Source organism: Ovis canadensis, chromosome 11 (genome assembly GCF_042477335.2).
Source record: "Ovis canadensis isolate MfBH-ARS-UI-01 breed Bighorn chromosome 11, ARS-UI_OviCan_v2, whole genome shotgun sequence".
Lineage (NCBI taxonomy): Eukaryota > Metazoa > Chordata > Mammalia > Artiodactyla > Bovidae > Ovis > Ovis canadensis.
Window position 1 is genome coordinate 48167332 of NC_091255.1, and position 21089 is coordinate 48188420.

At 37.4% G+C, this 21089-nt stretch overlaps 1 protein-coding gene across 7 annotated transcripts in view; it reads right to left on the reverse strand.

Moving 5' to 3' along the window:
• The window catches only part of FBXL20 (F-box and leucine rich repeat protein 20), a 93582-nt gene that overhangs the window by 19791 nt on the left and 52702 nt on the right, over window positions 1-21089 (reverse strand). For all 7 annotated transcript variants that reach the window (XR_011247138.1, XR_011247137.1, XR_011247136.1 and 4 more), the window contains 4 exons: window positions 7636-7690; window positions 4674-4748; window positions 3409-3503; window positions 2883-2951 (listed from right to left, as the gene is read on the reverse strand). Coding sequence is in view for 3 of the 7 variants with exons in the window: in XM_069543361.1 (XP_069399462.1) it covers window positions 2883-2951; window positions 3409-3503; window positions 4674-4748; window positions 7636-7690 (294 nt within the window). In the remaining 4 variants the exon portion in view is untranslated. The remainder of the gene's footprint in view (window positions 1-2882; window positions 2952-3408; window positions 3504-4673; window positions 4749-7635; window positions 7691-21089) is intronic.

The window sequence follows — 21089 nt, forward strand, 5'->3', positions numbered from 1 at the left end:
TCTGCTTGCTTTGGGCTTTGCTCTTTTTGCTAACTTAAAAAAAAAAATTATGTATTTATTTTTGGGTGTGATGGGTCTTCGTTGCTGCACGTGGGCTTTCTTTACTTGGGGCAAGCAGGGGCTACTCTTCACTGTGGTGTGTCGGCTTCTCACTGCTGTGGTGTCCCTTGTGGAGTATGGGCTCTAGGGTGAGCAGGCTTCAGTAGTTGCAGCACACGGGCTTAGTTGGTCTGCGGTAGGTGGAATCTTCACAGACCAGGGATCAACCCTCATCCCCTGCATTGGCAGGCAGATTCTTAACCAGTGGATCACCAGGGAAGTCCTTTTCTAATTGCTCAATGTTGAAGGCTGTTACTGATAAGAGCTTTCTTTCCTCTTTTGTGACACAGGATTGCAGAGTTGTATTACTATCTTGGCCACATCACATAAATGTTGGTAGCTTTTCATTCAGTTCAAAATTACATAGAAGCATGATGCTGAATTTCCAAAGATTCTGTTGAGAATCTCTAGTTTAATTTTCTAGTTCTGGTCAAAGAATATATTTTGAATGATTTTAATTCTTAAATTAAGACTTATTTAGTAGCCCAATCTATGCTCTATCCTAGAGAATGTTCCAAGTATGTTTGTAAAGAATGTTTATTCTGTAATCATTGGGTGGAGTGTTCTATCTGCACAGTATGCATTTTTCTATCTGTTTACTTTCAACCTATTTGTGTATTTCAATCTAAAGCTTGTCTCTTATAGACAGCACAAGCTGGGTCTTGTTTTTTAACCCATACTGACAATCTGTCTTTTGGGTGAAGTGTTCAGTCTGTCCACATTTAATAAAAATTATTTTTTAATCAGTTTTTTTTGGGGGGGGGGTGGGGGAGGGTGCAGCGATATGCTGCATGGCATGTAGAATCTCAGCTCCCTGACCAGGGATCCAATCAGCAACCCCTGCATTGAAAGCATGGAGTCTTAGTCACTGGACCACCAAGGAAATCCTAGTAAAATTATTGGTATGGTTGCATTTTCTATCCCATTCTTTTTCTGTTTGTTTCATGCTTTCGTAAAGTTTGTTTTTCTGTCTCTCCTTTACTGTTTTCTTATATCAGCTGTACCCTTTGTGCTATTATTTTCGTATGTTCTAACGTATTTTATATATTACTATAAATATCATAGATCTATCAATACTGCTGCTCTTCAGCTGCTCAGTCATGTTCAACTCTTTGTGACCCCATGAACTGGAGCATGTCAGGCTTCTCTGTCATTCACCATCTCCCAGAGCTCACTCAAACTCATGTCCATTGAGTCAGTGATGCCATCCACCATGTCATCCTCTGTCGTCCCCTTCTCCTCCTGCCTTCAATCTTTCCCAGCATCAGGGTCTTTTCTAATGAGTCAGCTCTTCACATCAGGTGGCCAAAGTACTGGAGCTACAACTTCAGCATCAGTCCTTCCAATGAATATTCAGGATTGATTTTCTTTAGGATTGACAGGTTGGATCTCCTTGCAGTTCAAGGGACTCTCAAGAGTCTTCTCCAACACCACAGTTCAAAAGCATCAATTCTTCGGCGCTCAGCCTTCTTTATGGCTGCCTTATTTAAGTTCTGGCAATTCTTCTTCAGTTCAGTTTCCCAGCAATTGTTCTTTCCGTTTTAGATATTCTTTGCCCAGCTTTGTGGGGTCTCAATATGTGCATATATAGTTTACTGTTCAACCAAATTTATAAAGATTTCTGCGGTCTTTATTTGAGTAGCTTCCCTCTTTCCAGACACCTATTTATTCATCCTGGTCTCCCAGAACTTTGATCTCTTTCTCTTCAAATCAGACAGAACTTTGCACCCTGCTTGCATTCCTTCTCCTATACCATTATCTCAAGAATGCCACCAAGCAGAAGGCCACGACAATCGTAAGGCTCACCTCATTTGTTTCTCAGTTCTGCTCTGCATGTTGTCCAACATTTCAGACTGCTTGCTTTCTATGTTTTGTACAGTTTTAGAGCCGTTTATAGCAGGAGGGCAGTGACTGTTGTTACCAGAAACAGAGGTCGCCACCCTTGATTTTTAAAGTCTGTATCTTTTTTTCTTTTAAACTATATTTAATATACTGCTAAAGTCATTAGAACATGCAAAATTCTGAACATTAACTGTAGTTATTTGATGATTTTAAGATATTTAGATTTATGAATTTAATGTGCTTATGTTAAAAGCTTTTGTTTTCCAGAAATGCTTATTTTAGTAATGCATATTGGGACTTCTCTGGTGGAGCAGTAGATAAGAATCCGCCTGCCAATGTGGGGGACACGAGTTCCATCCCTGGCCTGAGAAGATTCCACATGTTGCAGAGCTACTAAACTCTTGTGCCACAACTAGCGAGCCTTCATTCCAGAGCCCTCAAGCCTGCGTGCTGCAACTACTGAAGCCCGTGCCTAGAGCCTATGCTCTGCAATGAGAGGCCACCACAATGAGAAATGCCCACACTGTAACAAAGAGTATCCCCCACTTGCCACAACTAGAGAAAGGCTGCTCAAAAGCAAAGAAGACTCAGTGCAAAGAAAGAAATGCATATTTACACTGTTTAGGAATTTTTCACAAAAAGATAAAATGAATAAGATAAAAGAGTGGGGGTATAGAGAAAACAGAACTAGCAATATTACTAAATAATATCAAGTAACTTAAGTTTTATTTTAAATTTCGAGGCAGAATTTGAGCCAAATTCCAAAATAAGCTTCTTGTTCCATTTCTAACTTCTAAAGTCTCTTTCTCTTTCTTGAAACATCTTTTCTCTATAAAACCAAAATGAAATTTACTAAATATATTTAGCAGCCTGCATTAAAAGCTAGTACAGGCAGGACACAATGGGCTATGACTTACCCTTCTAAAATATAAAATACTTACGCATCTGTAGTCTTTGTACACCCATTGAGATTCAGTACTTCAATGTTCCTACAGTTTTGTGCAAAGGTTCTTTACAGGAAAGAAACAGTAAAGAGTCTGAGGCAAAATGTGCACAATTCTCAGCATTAAAAAAATAATAGAAGATACAAAATGGCAAAACTGGATATTAGTATAAAAGTCATTAAGTTCAACCATAAACTTTTAAATATCAATCTTTTTGTCAACCAAAGTTAAAATTATCCGAGCTTGAATTAAACAAACTTACTTTACTCAAGGCTCCAAATGAACCATTTATAATATGGGGAAACTGGTTTTTTGGGGGAAGCACATGTTCTTGTTTTATTCCCCAAACCACACACCCCACTATTGGATATTTGTAATGATAAGCAATGAATGTGTATTTGGGTTCAGAACAGCTTAAGAATATGAAAACTATCCCAGCCTTTTCTGGGTGAGATGCTGTTGTGTCTCGTGTTGTTCTTTACTTCAGTCAGTAAGATCAGTTAATCGGTAGTTATGTTTTTACCTTAAAGCATTGTCTCCTACTCCAAGACACCCACGAAGACTTAACTTTCGTAAAAAGCCCCCACACCTTTTTGAAATATTCTCCACTACCCGGCCCTGTAAAAAAGAGAAGATAGATATACAAAAAGATAAGCCACCACATCGGTTTTGAAAAGAACACATTCTCATTTTTAAAATGCTTCTAACTCATTTAAAAAACCTAATTAAATCAAATGAGCTTTCTTGGTCTATTTAAAACATGCCTAAACTCTATATTGTTATTTATTTTGTTCATCTTTAAGATACTTTATATTTGAGGAAACGGTGCTCTGTAGTTCTCTTATGTCACTGTATTACTGTTTTGGTACATTTACTATAGTACTCTAAATACAGCAGAGCCTCAATGAACACTTAACAAAAGCTTGCTGAATGATTTTGTGGGTTATGTTGCTTTAAACATTTACATCCATGAAGATAAAGAGAATTGGGAAAAACAAAAATCCACCATGTTGACGATACTTTCTGAAGATAATGGAAAGCTCATGTGAGGTTTCTTAAACTTCTTACATGAATCCTCAAGACAACTAAGCTCCAATAGTACTTTAAAAACAAAAACAAAAACCCAACCCAGTTGAAAAAAAATCTAAACCTAAATCTTACTTAATCCTTGTAACACAGTGAGGAAGCTATGATTTGCACTCTCCAGATGAGAGAACCAAGGACCACAGAGTTAAAATTCAGGTTAAAATAATATAAGCTTAAGCCATACTCCATCTGAGAAAACAGGTAAATACCAAAGGATGAAATATGAGGGAGAAATGAGAAGGGAAAAAAAAATTTCTCCACAGCATAAGTAATCCAATACATTTTTCTGGAGAATTAAAGAAAAACTATCTGCAGGCTCTCCTAGAACCCAAAATGCTCATCAAGAAGAATTCATGCAAATATTATGCCTCAGTAAGTTCTTAACTCCACTTATTTTTCCATAAACAGATATAAAAAGACTTCCTAAAAAGAGCAAACACAGGTCCATATTTCCACAACAAAAATAAAAACAAAAACTTGGTAATAAATAATTTACTATTATTTCAGTAAAATAATTTTGCGTATTCTCAAAAGCTGATCAAATTCTTGGGGAACACTGCAGACTCTCATGAAATTCAGATGCACTGAAATTAATAGTTTCTCTCTCCAGGGAAAGGAGATTTATATAGCTGAGGCTAATTTGTTCCATGCTGTAATTACATTCTAACAAGAGAAATGGGGCCACACACCACATAATTATACCTCAATATCCCTCTGGAAATCAAACAGGTCAATTCGCTGCCAGTTACTGCCATCCAAAGCTAGAACATTCCAGGCCTATTTTGAAGAAAAAGACACAAAATAAGCAGAAGCTGAAATGAAGGGAAAAAGCCAGCAAAGTTCAAGTTCAAAAATCAACCTACTAATGATTGAAATTGTCCAAAAAAATGTCTCAGCACCCCCACCATTAACTCCCAAAAGGTGAGTCTCATTTCTGATTCATGTTTTATTCTCTAAGTAGATTATCTCATAAATGAGCGGGTACAGAAATTAGCAGCTGTGAAAGATCTTACATTAGGGGGCTGGGGAAAGGACAGGTTGTAATAAGTACCATAGTCAGAGACTGTTTTCTAACTGGAATTTCTAATTTCAAAATGAGACGATCCAACTGGTGAAAAAGCCTGTTGCTCTAGGAACAAGGTGAGGAAGAAACCAAAAAAAGAAGATGGACTCTGAATGTACTGTGTTCAATACATATATCATGTTCAATAAAAATATGCTAATCCATAGCATCACTTGTTTGGATCTGAAACTGACCTGGGATTTACAAAAGACACTATCATTTCTCTATATACGTGACAGAGACTTTAATGCTTTCCTCATTACCAATTAGCTCACTCAGGCATGTTTTCCAATTGGTCATCTTTCCTTTCAACTTGATTCAATGGTAATACATTTCTTTAATTAGCTAAAGAGAGGCAAGAAAGCTTTTCAACTTTTCAGGATAAGGTGAAAAATGACTCCACAGAGTTAACTTGCTGTGGATCATTCTGCATTGTATTTTAATCAGAAAGCCTTTAAAAGTTTTCCTTATTAAATTTAAAGTGTATGCAAAGTGTTAATCCTGTTAAGTCATAAACTGAGAATATCATCTCCTTTTACAACAATTCAAAACATAGATTCGATACTGAAATTGTAAAAAGGAAACTGCAGGTACACTTTTAAGTCCCAGGTAACTGTCATACAACCAACAAGACATACGCCAGGGGTACAGGAGAAAACAGAGTTATTAGTCTAGAAATCTTTAAGGTTCTCTTAGGATTTCAACGTCTCATTTTGTGGCTTCATATTTTTCTATTTTTTTTCTTCCTCCTTTTTTAAGACATTTTATTTATCTTTTATCAGCTGTGCCGGGTCTTCGTTGCTGTGTGGGCTTTTCCCTGGTTGCTGCAAGTGGGGGCCACTTTTAAGTTGCAGTGTGCGGGCTCCTCACTGTGGTGGCTTCTCTTGGTGCCGAGTACAGGCTCTAGGGCATACAGGATGCAGTAGTTGTGCTTCCCGGGCTCTAGAGCACAGCTCAACAGTTGTGGCACACAGGCTTAGTTGTTCTGTGGCATGTGGGATCTTCCTGGATCAGGGATCAAACCCATGTCTCCTGCACTGGCAGGAGGATTCTTTATCACTGTTCCACGAGGGACGCCCCCAATGGGTTCTTAAATGGCTCCATGGGAGACAAGAAATAAAACCTGTAAAGATCATGCGTTCGCTAGATTCACAGGCTAAATATACCTCTGGTTTGGCTTGATATTTCTCATTTCCTCACACTACTTTTTCCAGCAAGAGGAAACATGCTAAACTGAGACTAAAATTAGGAATGACAGGTTTCTCTCCAGAGTTTTTTTCTTTCAAAAGCACATTAACGAAATACTTCAAGTGTGGAGAGTAACAGACTAACTACTGATGAACCAACTGTACAGATTTAACAAAGACTGGCACTGTGCTTCCTTTTAAGTTAAAACACGTTAAGAAGGAAGAAGAACCTGAACATGAAAACAACAATTAAAACTCACTCAAATCAACACTCTTGAGATGAGACTGCTACTGAAGCGGTTTAGACACCAGTCTGGGCATTTTGTTTCTCAGTGATGACCTCAGCTTCAAATGTAGACAGAAAAGAAATCCCAACTCATTTGTACCAGCTATGACTAAGGCAACGACTCAGACACCAGGAACAGAAATGTCATGAATAGAAATCATCAAAATATGACTGCCTGTTTCCTAAATAGCTGATAAAGTTTCAGTATGGCTTTTAGGATGTAGAAATTATATTAAAGTTAGCAAGATAACATGAATTTTCTATGCTAAGTTTTGTGCCTTTTTTTTTTTCCCCTGAGGAAATTGGTGTTGGAAACTTGAAGGAAAATCTGTCTTTACAAAGATAAATACTCTGATATAACCAACCATATTACATACTCAGCACATACAACTATACCTGGCATATAGTAGGTTCTCAATAAATATTTGTTATACAATCAAAAAGCCACTGTCCATTTTATAAAAAGGTGGTAATTATATGTATTCACTCATTTGATTATTTATTATATATCTATATTACAAAAGAGACTAGGAATGGTTCATAACGTTAATTTTCCCACAACAGAGATTCTATTCTTAGTATTAGAGGCAACAATAAGATTATGATATTTCACTGTTTTGTCACAGTAATGTCAATTGTCAAAAGTTTGTAAATAAGAATAATGCAGAAACTGACTTTGAGAAAGGAATTTGGTTTGTGCTATAATTTCTTAAAATTAAATTCTAGTTATAACCTTTTGAGAAAAAAATACCAGGAGATATCAAAAGGTTTCCATGTATATACATAAAATGAAGTAGGAAAACATAATGAAACACTGTATTATTACAGTTCTAAGTAAAGTCTAATCTTTTTAATTTGCATGTTTAATATGCTTTTTCCTTGAAGATGCTTCCTCTGTACATATTATAGGAATAGTCAAGAGTTTCAAAAAACTAAAGTTAGAAACAATATATATAGTAGAATTCCACTGCAGAATTAACATGGGTTTAGATATGCCATGGGTGCAAAAACATCCTTGGAAATATAACACACAACTACCATCTGAAGTAAATGGTTCGTCTGCTACAGAAGCTGATTATCATTAATGTCAGGAAGGAATGCTCTTCTCATCATGTCAGCCACTCTTACCCTGGAGACCTGAGCACAGCGACACAAGGTAACAACATCCAGAAAAGAAAATATCCTAAAAAGAGATGGAGAAAAACTTTACTATACATTATATGACAAAGGAGTTTCTCTTGATTTTTGCCTATAAATAATTGGCTATGTTAACACATGCAGAAAAAGACAGAAATCCTTTTAATAATCACACAAAAAGCTGAAGCAATTTATACTACCCATATAAAACATAGGGGAAAAAGTCACCTTTTACCTGATAATGTTATGTTTAAGTACAAGTTCAGTCATTCACATCGAAGGATGATAAAATATTTCTAATACATTTTTTAAAGTAAAAAGACAATTTCCACACTATGATTATCAAAAGAAAGAGGCTAGGAGAGGGTTATCTTTATAAAGAATTTTACAGTTATGAAGGGAAAAAAATAAAATATTGGCAACACCTAAAAATTAGCAACTATAAAATGTTAAATCTCTATGTATTTAATTCCAATTTGGGAAATTGTAAAACTCAGTAACACATCAATGTCAGGAAACACCAGCTAAATTTTTTCAGTCTTAGTCAGTTTAGTATTATTGTAGAGACTCTCTTAGAGAGTTTATGTTATTGAAGCATTATTATTTGAAATAATTAACTTGCCTAAAGAACGATAACTCTCTATACCATAAGCCACCCATAAAAACAGGTCAGAGCATCCTGGGAATAAAGTGAATGGGTCACTTGAGCTTCAAGGTCTCTTTACTCATGAATACCTTTAAAGGTCATTTTGATCTGAATAACAAGCGAAGCTCTTCTGCAGGTGGCAAAAGGTACAATATAGCATGTACTTTAAAGATGATATTCCTTGAAATAGCTGGAGATACTGGAGTGTTACAAAATGGAGGTCAAGAAGCATCGATCTGGAGATGAAGGCTACATTTTCTATTCCAAGTTACTGTAACAGAACAAACTATTTGCTGATTAGAGGCTGTCAATCACAGTTTAGAACTTGGAATAGACTGAGTTAATAATTATATCAGACAGAAAGTTATGTATATTTTGTAAACAAAGTTTTTTAAAACTATTTTTTAATTTGGGTAATATACATAACATGAAACTTACCAGTTAGACACTTTTAAATGTACAGTTCAACGGTATGAAGTATATTCACACTGCTGCATAACCACCACCCCACTAGCCATCTCAAGAACTTTCTCATTTTCCCAAGCTGAAACTCTGTACACAGTGAACAAGGACGCCTCATTTCCCTTTCCCCCAGCTCCTGGCAACCACCACTCTACTTTGTTTCTCTATGAATTTAACTACACACACTTCTATATGAGTGGAATCATCCAGTATTTGCCTTTTTGTTACAGGCTGCTTATTTCATGTCTTCAAGGTTCATCCACGCTGTTACATGTATCTGAACTGCCTTACTTTTTAAAAGCTGAATAATATTCCAGTGTATACATATACCATATTTTCTACATCTGTCCATAGATGGAAAGTGTGAATGCCTTTCTTGATCCCTTGAGGTGACCCTGCTACAGCCCTGATGACTCTCTTTAATAAAATAAAATTTCCATCTTTTTAAATACTGATTACAAACTCCATTCCCAAATAAATACATACACTATCAATCTAGGTACTTCAATTTCTAAAACAGTAAGTTTACCTAATGCAACAAACCTTCTTACACTGCTTAATGCTGCTGCTTTTCCCTGTCATCCACTATATATTATCGTTTTTGTAGAGATTCCTCAAGATGCCATTTCTGCCAAATTACCAGTAATCCCTAAGTAATTTGCATAAATATAATGTTACACATGGCGGGGACACAGGAGAGAAATTTTAGATAATGGATCCTTGTTAGACTAGGTTTAGTAACCTTTCAACAGAAAGGTTCTCCACAAAATAAAGCATAATAGACAGACATGAAACCTCAGGCTAGAGGTCAAATGTAGACCTAGGAGACTCTCTGAAGCACATACCCCAACAATCATAATTCCATTCTTAGAATGTACTGTCTGGGGTTCTAATGTCAAAATTCCCTTCAGTTGGCTTTTCACCTGGGTTTGACATTATGCTACATTAAAGAGAGAAAGAAGACAGTCTCTGTGCTCCTCTATGGCAACAGTTAGGACTTTCCAGTCCTGATTTGGCTTCCTAGTAAGATAGATGTGATAAGCTTCTGTGCTTGGAAGTGAAAGTCACTCAGTCATCTCCAACTCTTTGTTACCCCATGGAATTCTCAGGCCAGAATACTGGAGTGGGTAGCCTTTCCCTTCTCTAGGGGATCTTCCCAACCCAGGGATCAAACCCAGGTCTCCTGCATTGCAGGCAGATTCTTTACCAACTGAGCTATTAGGGAAGCCCAAGATGGATGTGATAAGCCTCTGTGCTTAAATCCCTTCAACTACCCCACAGTCTATCTAAATGTCTGCTATTATTTAGTAACTTCTGACTTCTACTCATCCTATGTAGTTGACAGGAGAGACAGTTACCTTTAGAAACCCAAATATAGGGACTGATGGGATAAGATGCTAGAGTTTCAGTTACAGTGACTGGGTGCTGGAGAAGGGGAGAGGCTGGTTGGGGAAATGGAGGATGGTGAAGAGGAGGCTCACAGAGAGCATTTACCCTTCTAAATATGGTTAACATTAATTTAAACTAAAAAAAAAATCACTGTAATTTTAAGTATGCATTTGTAGGATAAGTCAAGGTGAAACGATACTGCTATTTTTATATGACAGGCAAGAACAGTAAAACTACACTATACTGCTTTTCATCATCTTCAGGCTTGGTACTTTACAATGCAACCCTTTACACAATTCCTTCTTGAGGATACCTATTATCCGTAACCAGAATGGCTATGATCAAAGAGATAAGAAAACTGAGGGAGAATGAAAGGTCTGTTACTATTGAAGGATCCTACTTGACTGCTTCAATAAAAGGCTTTCCCCATGTCTTATCAAGAGATTGTTGAAAAACTGGCCTAGCTTTAGGCCACCCAAGTTTAAGTAAAGTAGGCCTCATCTTCCCCATTTAAGCAAAAAGATTTTGGCTAGGTTTCTGAAATATAATGTGGAAGAAGTTAGGGTCTAATTATAAGTAGATCTTATTGCCATATTAAAAAAAAAAGATGCGCGTGGTCCTGGAGAAAGTATTCAGAAGGTATTCAGAATTTCTGAGTGTGGAGCCCAGATATCTGCAGAATTTTTTTAAAAAACCAATTTCTCCAGGTGATTCTTATGAATATTATATAAAGGTGATAATTTATGATTTTCAAAAACATTTATAAAAGATGTGCAATTCAGATATTTTTAAAGCAAACTGCAGACAACTACACCTTCATGTTTTTAACCCCTCGATCATGGACTGAAATACACCAGGGTAGAGAGATAACAACAGTGAATAACAGCAAAGCTTTTTCATTAATTTACAAATTCAAATCTCTAGATGAAGAGGAATTTTTTGGTTAATCCATATCCACTAACAAAAAATGAATGTCAAAGATGGCATCTGCCTGAGTTTGAGATCTAATACTCAAAAGAAGTCAAAGTCAAGAATCATTCTTCAGTCAGAACTCATTTTAAAGATTTAAAAAGAAAGATGGGGATGGGGCAGAAGGAGGGACATATCTCCTGTTGGACAGATCTATCTAGTCTCTGATCATGTTTGTTTTATAAAGTCAGAAATAAACAAAATTCTGGTCATGGCTGAGTAAGTTTCCACTGGACTAACTTTCTAAATACAGCATCAAATTGTGAACAAAACATAAAAACAATCATCTGGGCTTTCCCTGGTGGTCCAGCGGTTAAAACTCTGTGCTTCTACTGTAGGGGGCACAGGTTCAATCCCTGGTGGGGGAACGAAGATCCCACATGCCCTGTGGTATGGCCAAAAGAGTAAAAAACAAAACAAACAAAAAAAAACAACAACCATCTGAAGGCAACAGAGATGAACAAATGTAGGCAGTTATTAAAGGGGAAAAGAGAACAAGCGACTCTCCAGGTGTTTTATTTTTTTCATGGCTTTTATTCTGAGGATAGGTTGTACTTGGGGCTCTTAGAACTTGAATAGAAACCTGTGAAGGGGAATCAAGAGCAGAGTTTGGAGCAACCATAGGCAACAGGAAGTGAGGAGAGAAAGGGAGTTAGAATGATGTTAGGGAACACAAATTCCGTCCAAACCCCCAAGAGACCTCTGACTACTGCCTGTGGTGGAAACACTCCAAGCTGGTAAATTTAGAAGAACTGAACTTGCATTTCAGGGGCCACCCACAACATGGGACACAAAGTTTGTAGTCTGGGGGCAGCCAAGTTACCTATCTGCTAAAAACAAACAAATAAATACATTCAATAAAATTCCAAACTGAATACACAGAGATGAATAAAATGAACTAAAATACTTTAAATGAATAATGTAAAAAAAGAGAACCAATGTAACTTTTGAACTCTGTATTTTCTGTATATCACCAGGCAAAAGACCAAAAACAAACGAACCCATAGCAAAAAACTATAAATAATGAACTCTAATTAGATTCTTCAGAGTGTAATGGGTTATTTCATGTGCAATCTAAAATTAAGTAAATAAGTAATTATATTGTAGACAGAGTCATATTCCTCCCTTAGAGAAGAACAGTCATATTACACCCATAAATATGGAAAGGAGAGCTAAAATGAGCCTGAAGGTATTAGACTAGGATTGGAGGTGTTAGTATAAACTGGTTATGTAACAGAATTGTCATGTTTAATTTATCTATTCATCTATATATAGAGACAGATATAAAATTGCATAAAGATGTGTTCATGCACTACCCATCTCCAAACATGTATTTCTTAGCTCCATCTGATGCGAAGATCTACAAGCAATTATGTCCAGTAGCAATAAACATAGCTAGGGTAGAGATCTTCGTTTCTAAATACCATTCTCCACTCAAAATCATCCCTGAGCTCCTTGCAAAAATGTCTGATTCCAGGACTGGGTCAGGAAAAGTACAAGAAGATCCTAGAGTATCTTGTGCCGAAAAATAAGGATATATTCAAAGAATGATGGGACATATTCAAAGAACATAGAATATAACCATAAGGGACTCCCACTGGCTAAATTTGAAATGTTTTGAGCAGAAAACAAGAATCCAAATGGAATTACCACACACTGAATAAAACAGGAATTCATGAGCATATATAGATGTTACTAAAGAATTCCAACTAGTAAAATGTAGAAGTAAAGGTGGAATTAAGAGAATCACCGTTTGGTAACCACAACAATAATAACTGCTTCAAGCAAGAAACAAAAACTTTAACTGACTGAGTTAAAGTCTCATGAGAAACAAGATATTCACATAGTCTCAAAGTATTTCACCACAGGACACTTACTAATGAGAAAGGGGAAAACAGTAACATTATAGTGGAGAAATCTGGCAGAGACCACCTTTACCTGATGATCACAGTTAACATCAACAGTAATGGGACAAAGAGACATCTTATGCTTATGATATGAACAACGAGGGAGCCTCCTAGGTGGTGCTAGTAGTGCTAAAGAACCCACCTGCCAATGCAGGAGACATAAGAGATGTGGGCTTGATCCCTGGGCCAGGAAGATCCCCTGGAGGAGGGCAGGGCTTAAGTGCTTCTCACTTAAGCATTCTTGCCTGGAGAATCCCATGGACAGAGGAGCCTGGCGGGCTACAGTCCATAGGGTCACAAAGAGTTGGCCATGACTGAAGCGATCAGCACAGCACAGCACACAAACAATGAGAAGGATACTGTATCGCTTCTGTGGTATTCCTACAAAATTGTGCCAACTGAATTTAGTCATGAAGGACATTCTGCAAAGAATCTTCAAAATTGCCAATGGCTATAAAAGACAAAGAAAGACTAAAGGCCTATTCAAAATTAAAGCCAGCTGAAGAGAAGCGACAAGTAAATGCAACCTGTGATCTTGGACTGCCACTTGAATCAGAAAGAAAAATATTTTTTCTTGCCTTGTACTACAAAGAACACAAAGAATAGGATCATGCATAGGATAACTGGTAAAATAGGGACAAGGTCTATGCTAATACTAATGCTAAGTCACTTCAGTTGTGTCCGACTCTGTGCAACCCCATAGACAGCAGCCCACCACGCTCCCCCGTCCCTGGGATTCTCCAGGCAAGAACACTGGAGTGGCTTGTCATTTCTTCTCCAATGCATGAAAGTGAAAAGTCAAAGTGAAGTCGCTCAGTCATGTCCAACTCTTAGTGACCCCATGGACTGCACTCCACCAGGCTCCTCCATCCATGGGATTTTCCAGGCAAGAGTACTGAAGTGGGGTGCCATTGCCTAAGGTCTATAGACGGCATAATAGTATCACATCAACGTGTATTTCAAAATTACAGTAATTTCAATTACTGTACTGTGTTTATAAATGAGAAAGTCTTGATTTTAGAAAATTCACAGTGAAGTCTTGGGTAAAAAGTATGGTTTGCAACTTAACCCAAATAGTTAAAGAAAAAAATGTCAAAAGTTAACATTTGAGGAATCCAAGTAAAAGTTTTATGGAATTTCTTTGAACTACTTCTGAATCTTTTCAGTAAATCTAAAATAATTTAAAAACAAAAAGGGGAAAAAAAGAAGTAAAAAATATGTTAAAACTCAAGGGAGTGGCAAGAAGTAAAAATACATATAATAACCACTGGCTTAGTATCAGCTATATATATCTAATTGGGTCATCTTGTATTTTGTAAGCTAACTCCTGCACCCAAGCCTTGAACAATAACACAATTAACACAGAGAAAACACAAACTTCAGGAAACAAAGAGATTGTTAAAAGATTATTTTCCAAATAATGTTTTCTTCTAGGGTTATATTCCCAGGATACTCATGCTCCTTGGTCCTCAAGATGGCCCCAATCTTGACAGAGTCATGACTTTAGGGCGATTAAAAACTGGCCCCACAACATCAAGCTGAGCCTGGTGGGAGTTCATGTACTAGGATGTATAATGATAGGAAGACAAAAAGGACTTGAAAAAAAAAAAGTATCTTCACATAGTCAAGTGGCTCTCAGTCTCAAAAGACAAACAGCTTTGTGTCCACATACATAAATAACCTATATAAAGGCAATGTGCCTAATACATATCTTATTAATAGCCCATCACTACCAAGATATCAGGGTTTCCCTCCTGGCTCAGCTGGTAAATAATGTGCCTACAATATGAGAGACCTGGGTTCGATCCCTGGGTTGGGAAGATCCCCTGGAGAAGGGAACGGCTCCCCTGTCCAGTATTTTAGCCTGGAGAATTCCATGGACTGTGTAGTCCATGGGGTCACAAAGAGTCGGACACAACTGAGTAACTTTCACCAAGACAACAAGGCAACAGTGGAGAGTTGTTACTGGCTAAGAAAATTTGGAGCCAAGCAAGAGCTGAAGTCTCTAACAGAACTAAAATAAAACAGCCAATTCACTCCCCAAGAGTATTTTGTTACTGCTGTTGTAGTTCCTCCAGGCAACAGTGTTAGGCTTGGAAATACTAAAACAGCAAACGGCAGGACTTCCCTGGTGGTCCAGTGGTTAGGACTTGCTTCCACTGCAGGGGGTACAGGTTCCATCCCCGGTTGGAGAACTAAGATCCCGCATGTCACATGGCATAGCCAACAAACAAACAAACAAACAAATGGCAATTATGAAGAAACACACAAACCAGGCAAGAGATGAAGTTTGAGACAGGCAGCATCCAATTTATTAATGGACTGTATATGCAAAGTGCACGAATTCTCCAATATAAACAATATCACAAAGAAGAGTTTTTGTTTGCCAGGCAAGCCTTAGGGGAAAAAAATCCTAAACTACAATACTGTATATTATGCAAAAGAGCTTGAGCTTCAAATCTTTGTAGCATACCTGAATCAAAAACCCTTTGCCTCTGTCCACAAAAAGGAAACAATAATCTCATCTGAAATGCTCTTTCTTACTCTCCTGCAACATCCAGTTAATCACTACTTACCCCTTTATGACTCAGCTCATGTCTCATTTCTTTGGAAGCATCTTCTGAACTCTCTAAGGTTGGCTGTAATGTCCTACACGTGAGCTTTGCTCTAGGCAAACCTCCATCATACCTTTATATTGATTATTTTCCTGTCAGTCTTTTCTACTACTCACTGAGTTTCTTGAGGACAAAAAGTCCTGTTTATTTCTATATCCAACATAATGTTTGGTACTCTGCATGTCTCCTACAGTAAGGTTTAAGGACATTCCAACTATGTAATATTCCAGACAATGCAAAACTATGGAGACAAAAAAAAAAAGTGGTTGCCTGGGATAAGACTCTGGTGCTAGGAAAGACTGAAGGCAGGAGAAGGGGACGAGAGAGGACGAAATGGCTGGATGGCATCACCAACTCAATGAGTTTGACCAAGCTGTGGGTGATGGTAAAGGACAGGGAAGCCAGGCTGCAGTCCATGGAGTCGCAAAAAGTCGGACGCGACTGAGTGACTGAACAACAAGGATGAACAGTGAGAGAGAGAAACAGGCAAAGCAGAAAGGATTTTTACAGCAGTAAAAACACTATGTATGATATTGTAATGATGGATATGTTCTTACACATTTGTACCAACCCATAAAACTATGGAAAAGGAAATGGCAACCCACTCCAGTACTCTTGCCTGGAAAATCCCCGGATGGAGAAGCCTGGTAGGCTACAGTCCATGGGGTCGCAAAGAGTTGGACACGACTAAGCGACTTCATTTCACCTCATAAAATCTACAACACCAAGAGTGAACCTTAAGGTAAACTACAGACTTAAGATAATTATAAGGTGTTAATATAGGTTCATCTTTGGCAAACAAACAAACAAACAAAAAACATCCTGGTGGGTTATGTTGATAATGGGGGTGGAGGCCTGCATGTGTGAAGAGGGCACATGAGAAACCTCTCTAACTTCCTCTCATTTCACTGTAAACCTAAAACTGCTCTACAGAAACAAATTCTTTAAAAGAAAGAAAGAAAGTTGAAGGACTACAAAGGACAAGAATGAGGCCTATAGTAATTATTGAACTTCAGCATTCTGCTAATGTAGAATAAAAATACACTTCTTTTATTCTCTCAGCAAGGAAACTGCAGTAGCAAACTTAAATGAAAATGCATCATGCATACTGGTATGGCAAAAAACAGCCTAAACACTTGCTTATGTTTATAAAGAGTCATGTATGTAACTGTGTTAAAAATCGGTATGAAACAAAATGTATCACATGAATCCCTGCCCCCCTCAAAGGTTTAAGGGGACATAATTTAATTATTTTTTGGTATCTCGTGGCTTTCATAAAGAACATCAATTATCATTCTATTCAGTAAAATCCTCATGAGTAACTAAGTGACTAAAACCTCTTTTCATTAAATAAACAACCCTGTACTGTAATTTTGAATGTTACTATTAATTTTTAATTGATATAACACTGATTAATAACACTGTGTAAGCCTCATGTGTAAAACACTGTATTTCTACTTCTGTATACCCTACCACACGCTCACCACCCAAAATTTATTTTCCATTAATTCACCATACAGTTGACCGACCCCCTTTATATCTTTCCCATCTGAGAACCACTACTCTTCTCAATCCTACATGTTTGTTTTTGTTGGTTTTCTTTTTCTTTTTTTTCTTTCTCATTTCCTTTCCTTTTTTAAGCCACACCGTGCAGCACACAGAATCTCAATTCTCCAACCAGGTGCCCCCTGAACTGGAAGCTCAGAGCTTTAAACAGTGAACCACCAGAAAAGTTCCCTGCTTTTGCTTGCTTTTAAAATTAGTTTTTATATATTCTCTCTTATTGCCAGATTGCTAATAATAAACTCAGTGACCTTCTATCAACATAACTCTTCTGATCCCATTTTTATTTACGGATATTCATAAATGAATTTGTGTTAACTGTGTTTAATGAAAAAAATAAATAATGAGTAAATGGGAACTGAGAAATAGCTAGCATGTATCCTTCAAGTAAAATGCACATTTGATCTTCCAGCTTGCTTTCTGTTTCTCTGATTTGTTCTGGATAATTGAGAAGACTAGAAAACAAAATGGTCAGTAAGAGCAATTTCTTTGATTCAGAAACATCTGTTCTTTGATTCAGGAACATCTGCCAATGCATCTTAAAGGTGAGAGATGATCACTTTTGGTAGTATGAGTATCTAGTTACATCATTTTATGGTTTATGACTAAAAAATAGAATTAACAGTAATATACATGACATTTTATTGCACTTCCTATGTGCTGGGCATGCTTTCTAGGAAGTACTTTATATTTATCAACCCTTTTGATCCTTGTTTATTGTTGTTTAGTTGCCAAGTCGTGTCCAAATCTTTCATGACTCCATGGACTGTAACTCACCATTTCTTTCTCTAATGGACCTTCTCAATCCAGGGATTGAACCTGCCTCTCCTGCATTGGCAGGCGAAGTCTCTACCACTAAGTCACTAGGGAGGATTTTAGTACCTTCCTAAAAGGTAGGTATTAAAACCTTCAGTTTACAGCTAGTAAATGACAAAATGCAGGTGTTCAGATTTCAGAGTTGATGTTCCTAACCAGTATGCCCTTGAAAGTAAGAAAACACACTCCCCTATCCACCCTGAACTCTTGGCAATTAAAGTGAATGAAAATACTAGATATCATCAGTGTTGTAAGCTTCCTGGAATAGAATATAATAAGACAGCATGTATACAGAAAAGAGTTAACATAGCAGGCCTATCCTTATTAGAAAGGCCCTTTTTCAAATGTTGCTTGCACTGTTGCACCTTGGATGGCATTTGAGAATTTGGATTGCAGAGGTTTTCCACTATTCCCCATTAAGCTTCCTTGGTAGACATTTTACTTTTTTGTTGTAACTTATTTTTGGAGGAATTAAGCACACCCTGTGTGACTCCACTGGGAAAGGACTCTTAAAGGCAAAACCTGGTTTCCTATTTCACTCCATTCAGCCTTTTTTTTTTTTTTTTAGTGAAACAAGCGAAGTTTTATTTAGTAGGAGGAAAAGAGTACAATATGTTGGATAGACATACGGGCGGACTTTGCTTTGTATCTTTTCCCTGTAATAAATCATAGCTATAAGTATGACTATATGCTGAGCCTTGAGTCCTCCCAGAAAATCATCAAACTTAGGAGTACTCCAAGGGACCCAATACAGCATGATTATTTACTTTAGACAAACAACTCCAGCCAATTCATTCTTTCCATCTAACTTCAGAAAATTCATCTACCAACTCATACATACACATAACATATTACATGATAATTGAGTCAACACCCCAAGAGTCGAAAAATTAATGAAGAAAGTTTCAGATTCTTGTAAATAATAATAATCTTCATTCTGAAATTTTCATTCTGTTTCATAGCTAAAAGGGCATATGTGGGTTCAAACAGTCTTACTTACCACTCACGTTATTTTTAAAGTTATCAATATCATCCTCAGAAGGAATCCTGAGAAACAAGTCACTTTACATTAGCTCTTGGAAAACAGAAGAGTCTCTGTCTTATAAACACACATTCATTTTTTAAGAGGTACTCCTAAAGATATGCACATGGTTCTGCTCTGAAAGGAAGTACTGTCAATTCTGACTGAATTTCACATTATGCAAGCAGTGGATTCCAGCCTGCTGGAGCATTACTAATAAACTTTGTTTCAAAAGGAAAGGAGGAAAATTAGTAAGTTAAAGTAAGCTACAGCTAAGAAAAAACAAGAACGCTTCCTTAATTCATTGGTAAATTGGCTGTGGCTCTGAATTTGGCCCTAGCAACACAAGTTTGCCCCTTGTAGACGTTACATGTTGGATCAAATAATGTAATATGTAACTTAAAAATCTAACCAAGCCAAACAGTCTATGCTACTTACTAAACTGTATTTTTTAAAACAGCTAATACACAGACATGGTATGAAATTCCAAATACACACACCCACAAATTTAGAAGCCACACAAAAAATCTGACCAATAAGTACTGACAGTAACAATATGACTCATAAAATAAAACACATATCCACAAGTCTATACCATTATAAATAACTAAATAAATAAGTGCCAAAGAATTGATGCTTTTGAACTGTGATGTTGGAAAAGACTCTTGGGAGTCCCTTGGACTGCAAGGAGATCCAACCAGTCCATCCTAAAGGAGCTCAGTCCTGGGTGTTCATTGGAAGGACTGATGTTGAAGCTGAAACTCCAATACTTTGGCCACCTGATGCAAAGAGCTGACTCACTGGAAAAGACCCTGATGCTGGGAAAGACTGAAGGCAGGAAGGGCAGGAGGAGAAGGGGACGACAGAGGATGAGATGGTTGGATGGCATCACCGATTCAATGGACATCAGTTTGGGTAAACTCTGGGAATTGGTGATGGACAGGGAGGGCTGGCGTGCTGCAGTTCATGGGGTCCCAAAGAGTCGGATGGACTGAGTGAACTGAACTGAACTGAAGAGATGGAAGCAACCTAAGTTTCCACTGATGGATGAATGGATAAAGAAAATGTGATACACACACGTACAATGGAATATTATTCAGCTCCCCTCCGCCCCCACAAAAAAGAGGAAATCTTGCCATAGGCAACAACCTGCATGAACTTTGAGGGTACTTATGTTACATGAAATAAGTCAGAAAGAAAAACATACTGTAAGATCTCATTAATTTACATCATCTAAAACAATAACAACAAAAAAACCAACAAATTTTTAACTATGGGTTGTGATGGATATTAACTATATTTACTGTGGTGATCATTTTATATATATATATATATTTTTTTTTTTCCTGCATATATTATTATTGTTTTTTCGCTGCACCATGTGGGATCCAGGATCTTAGTTCCCAACCAGGATTGAACCTGTACCCTCAGCAGTGGAAGCATGGAGTCTTAACCACTGGACCACCATTTTGCAATATAAATAAATATCAAATCATTATGTTGTATACCTGAAACTAATAGATTATATGTCAATTACATCTAAAAAAAGAAAGGAGGAGAAGGAGTGGGAGGGTAATGAGAAATGGTGTCTAAAGCTAGAAAGGGCCAGGGCAGGCAATGGTGCAATGTAAAGAATTACAGAAGATGTTATCCGTGTTACCCTCATTTCTTGCCTAGATTTCTTTAATAGCCTTCTTATTGCTTTCCACTCCAATCTTCCAATCTGGTTGGCACATAGTACCCAGGCTAATTCTTTAAAAATATAAACCAGATCATATTATCCCCCTGCCACAACATGAGAGGTCTCGTAGACCACTGTAAGGAATCTAGAGTTTCATGACAGAAACAGAAAAACTCTAATAAAATATAAAAACAAAAACACAGTATGATCACAGCATGATCGCTCAGTCATAGCCGTCCCTTTGCTGCCCCATGGATTGCAGCCTGCTAGGCTCCTCTGTCCATGGAATTTTCCAGGCAAGAGTACTAGAGTGGGTTGCCATTTCCCACTCCAGGGAATCTTCCCAACCCAAGGATGGAAGCTGTGTCCCCTGAGT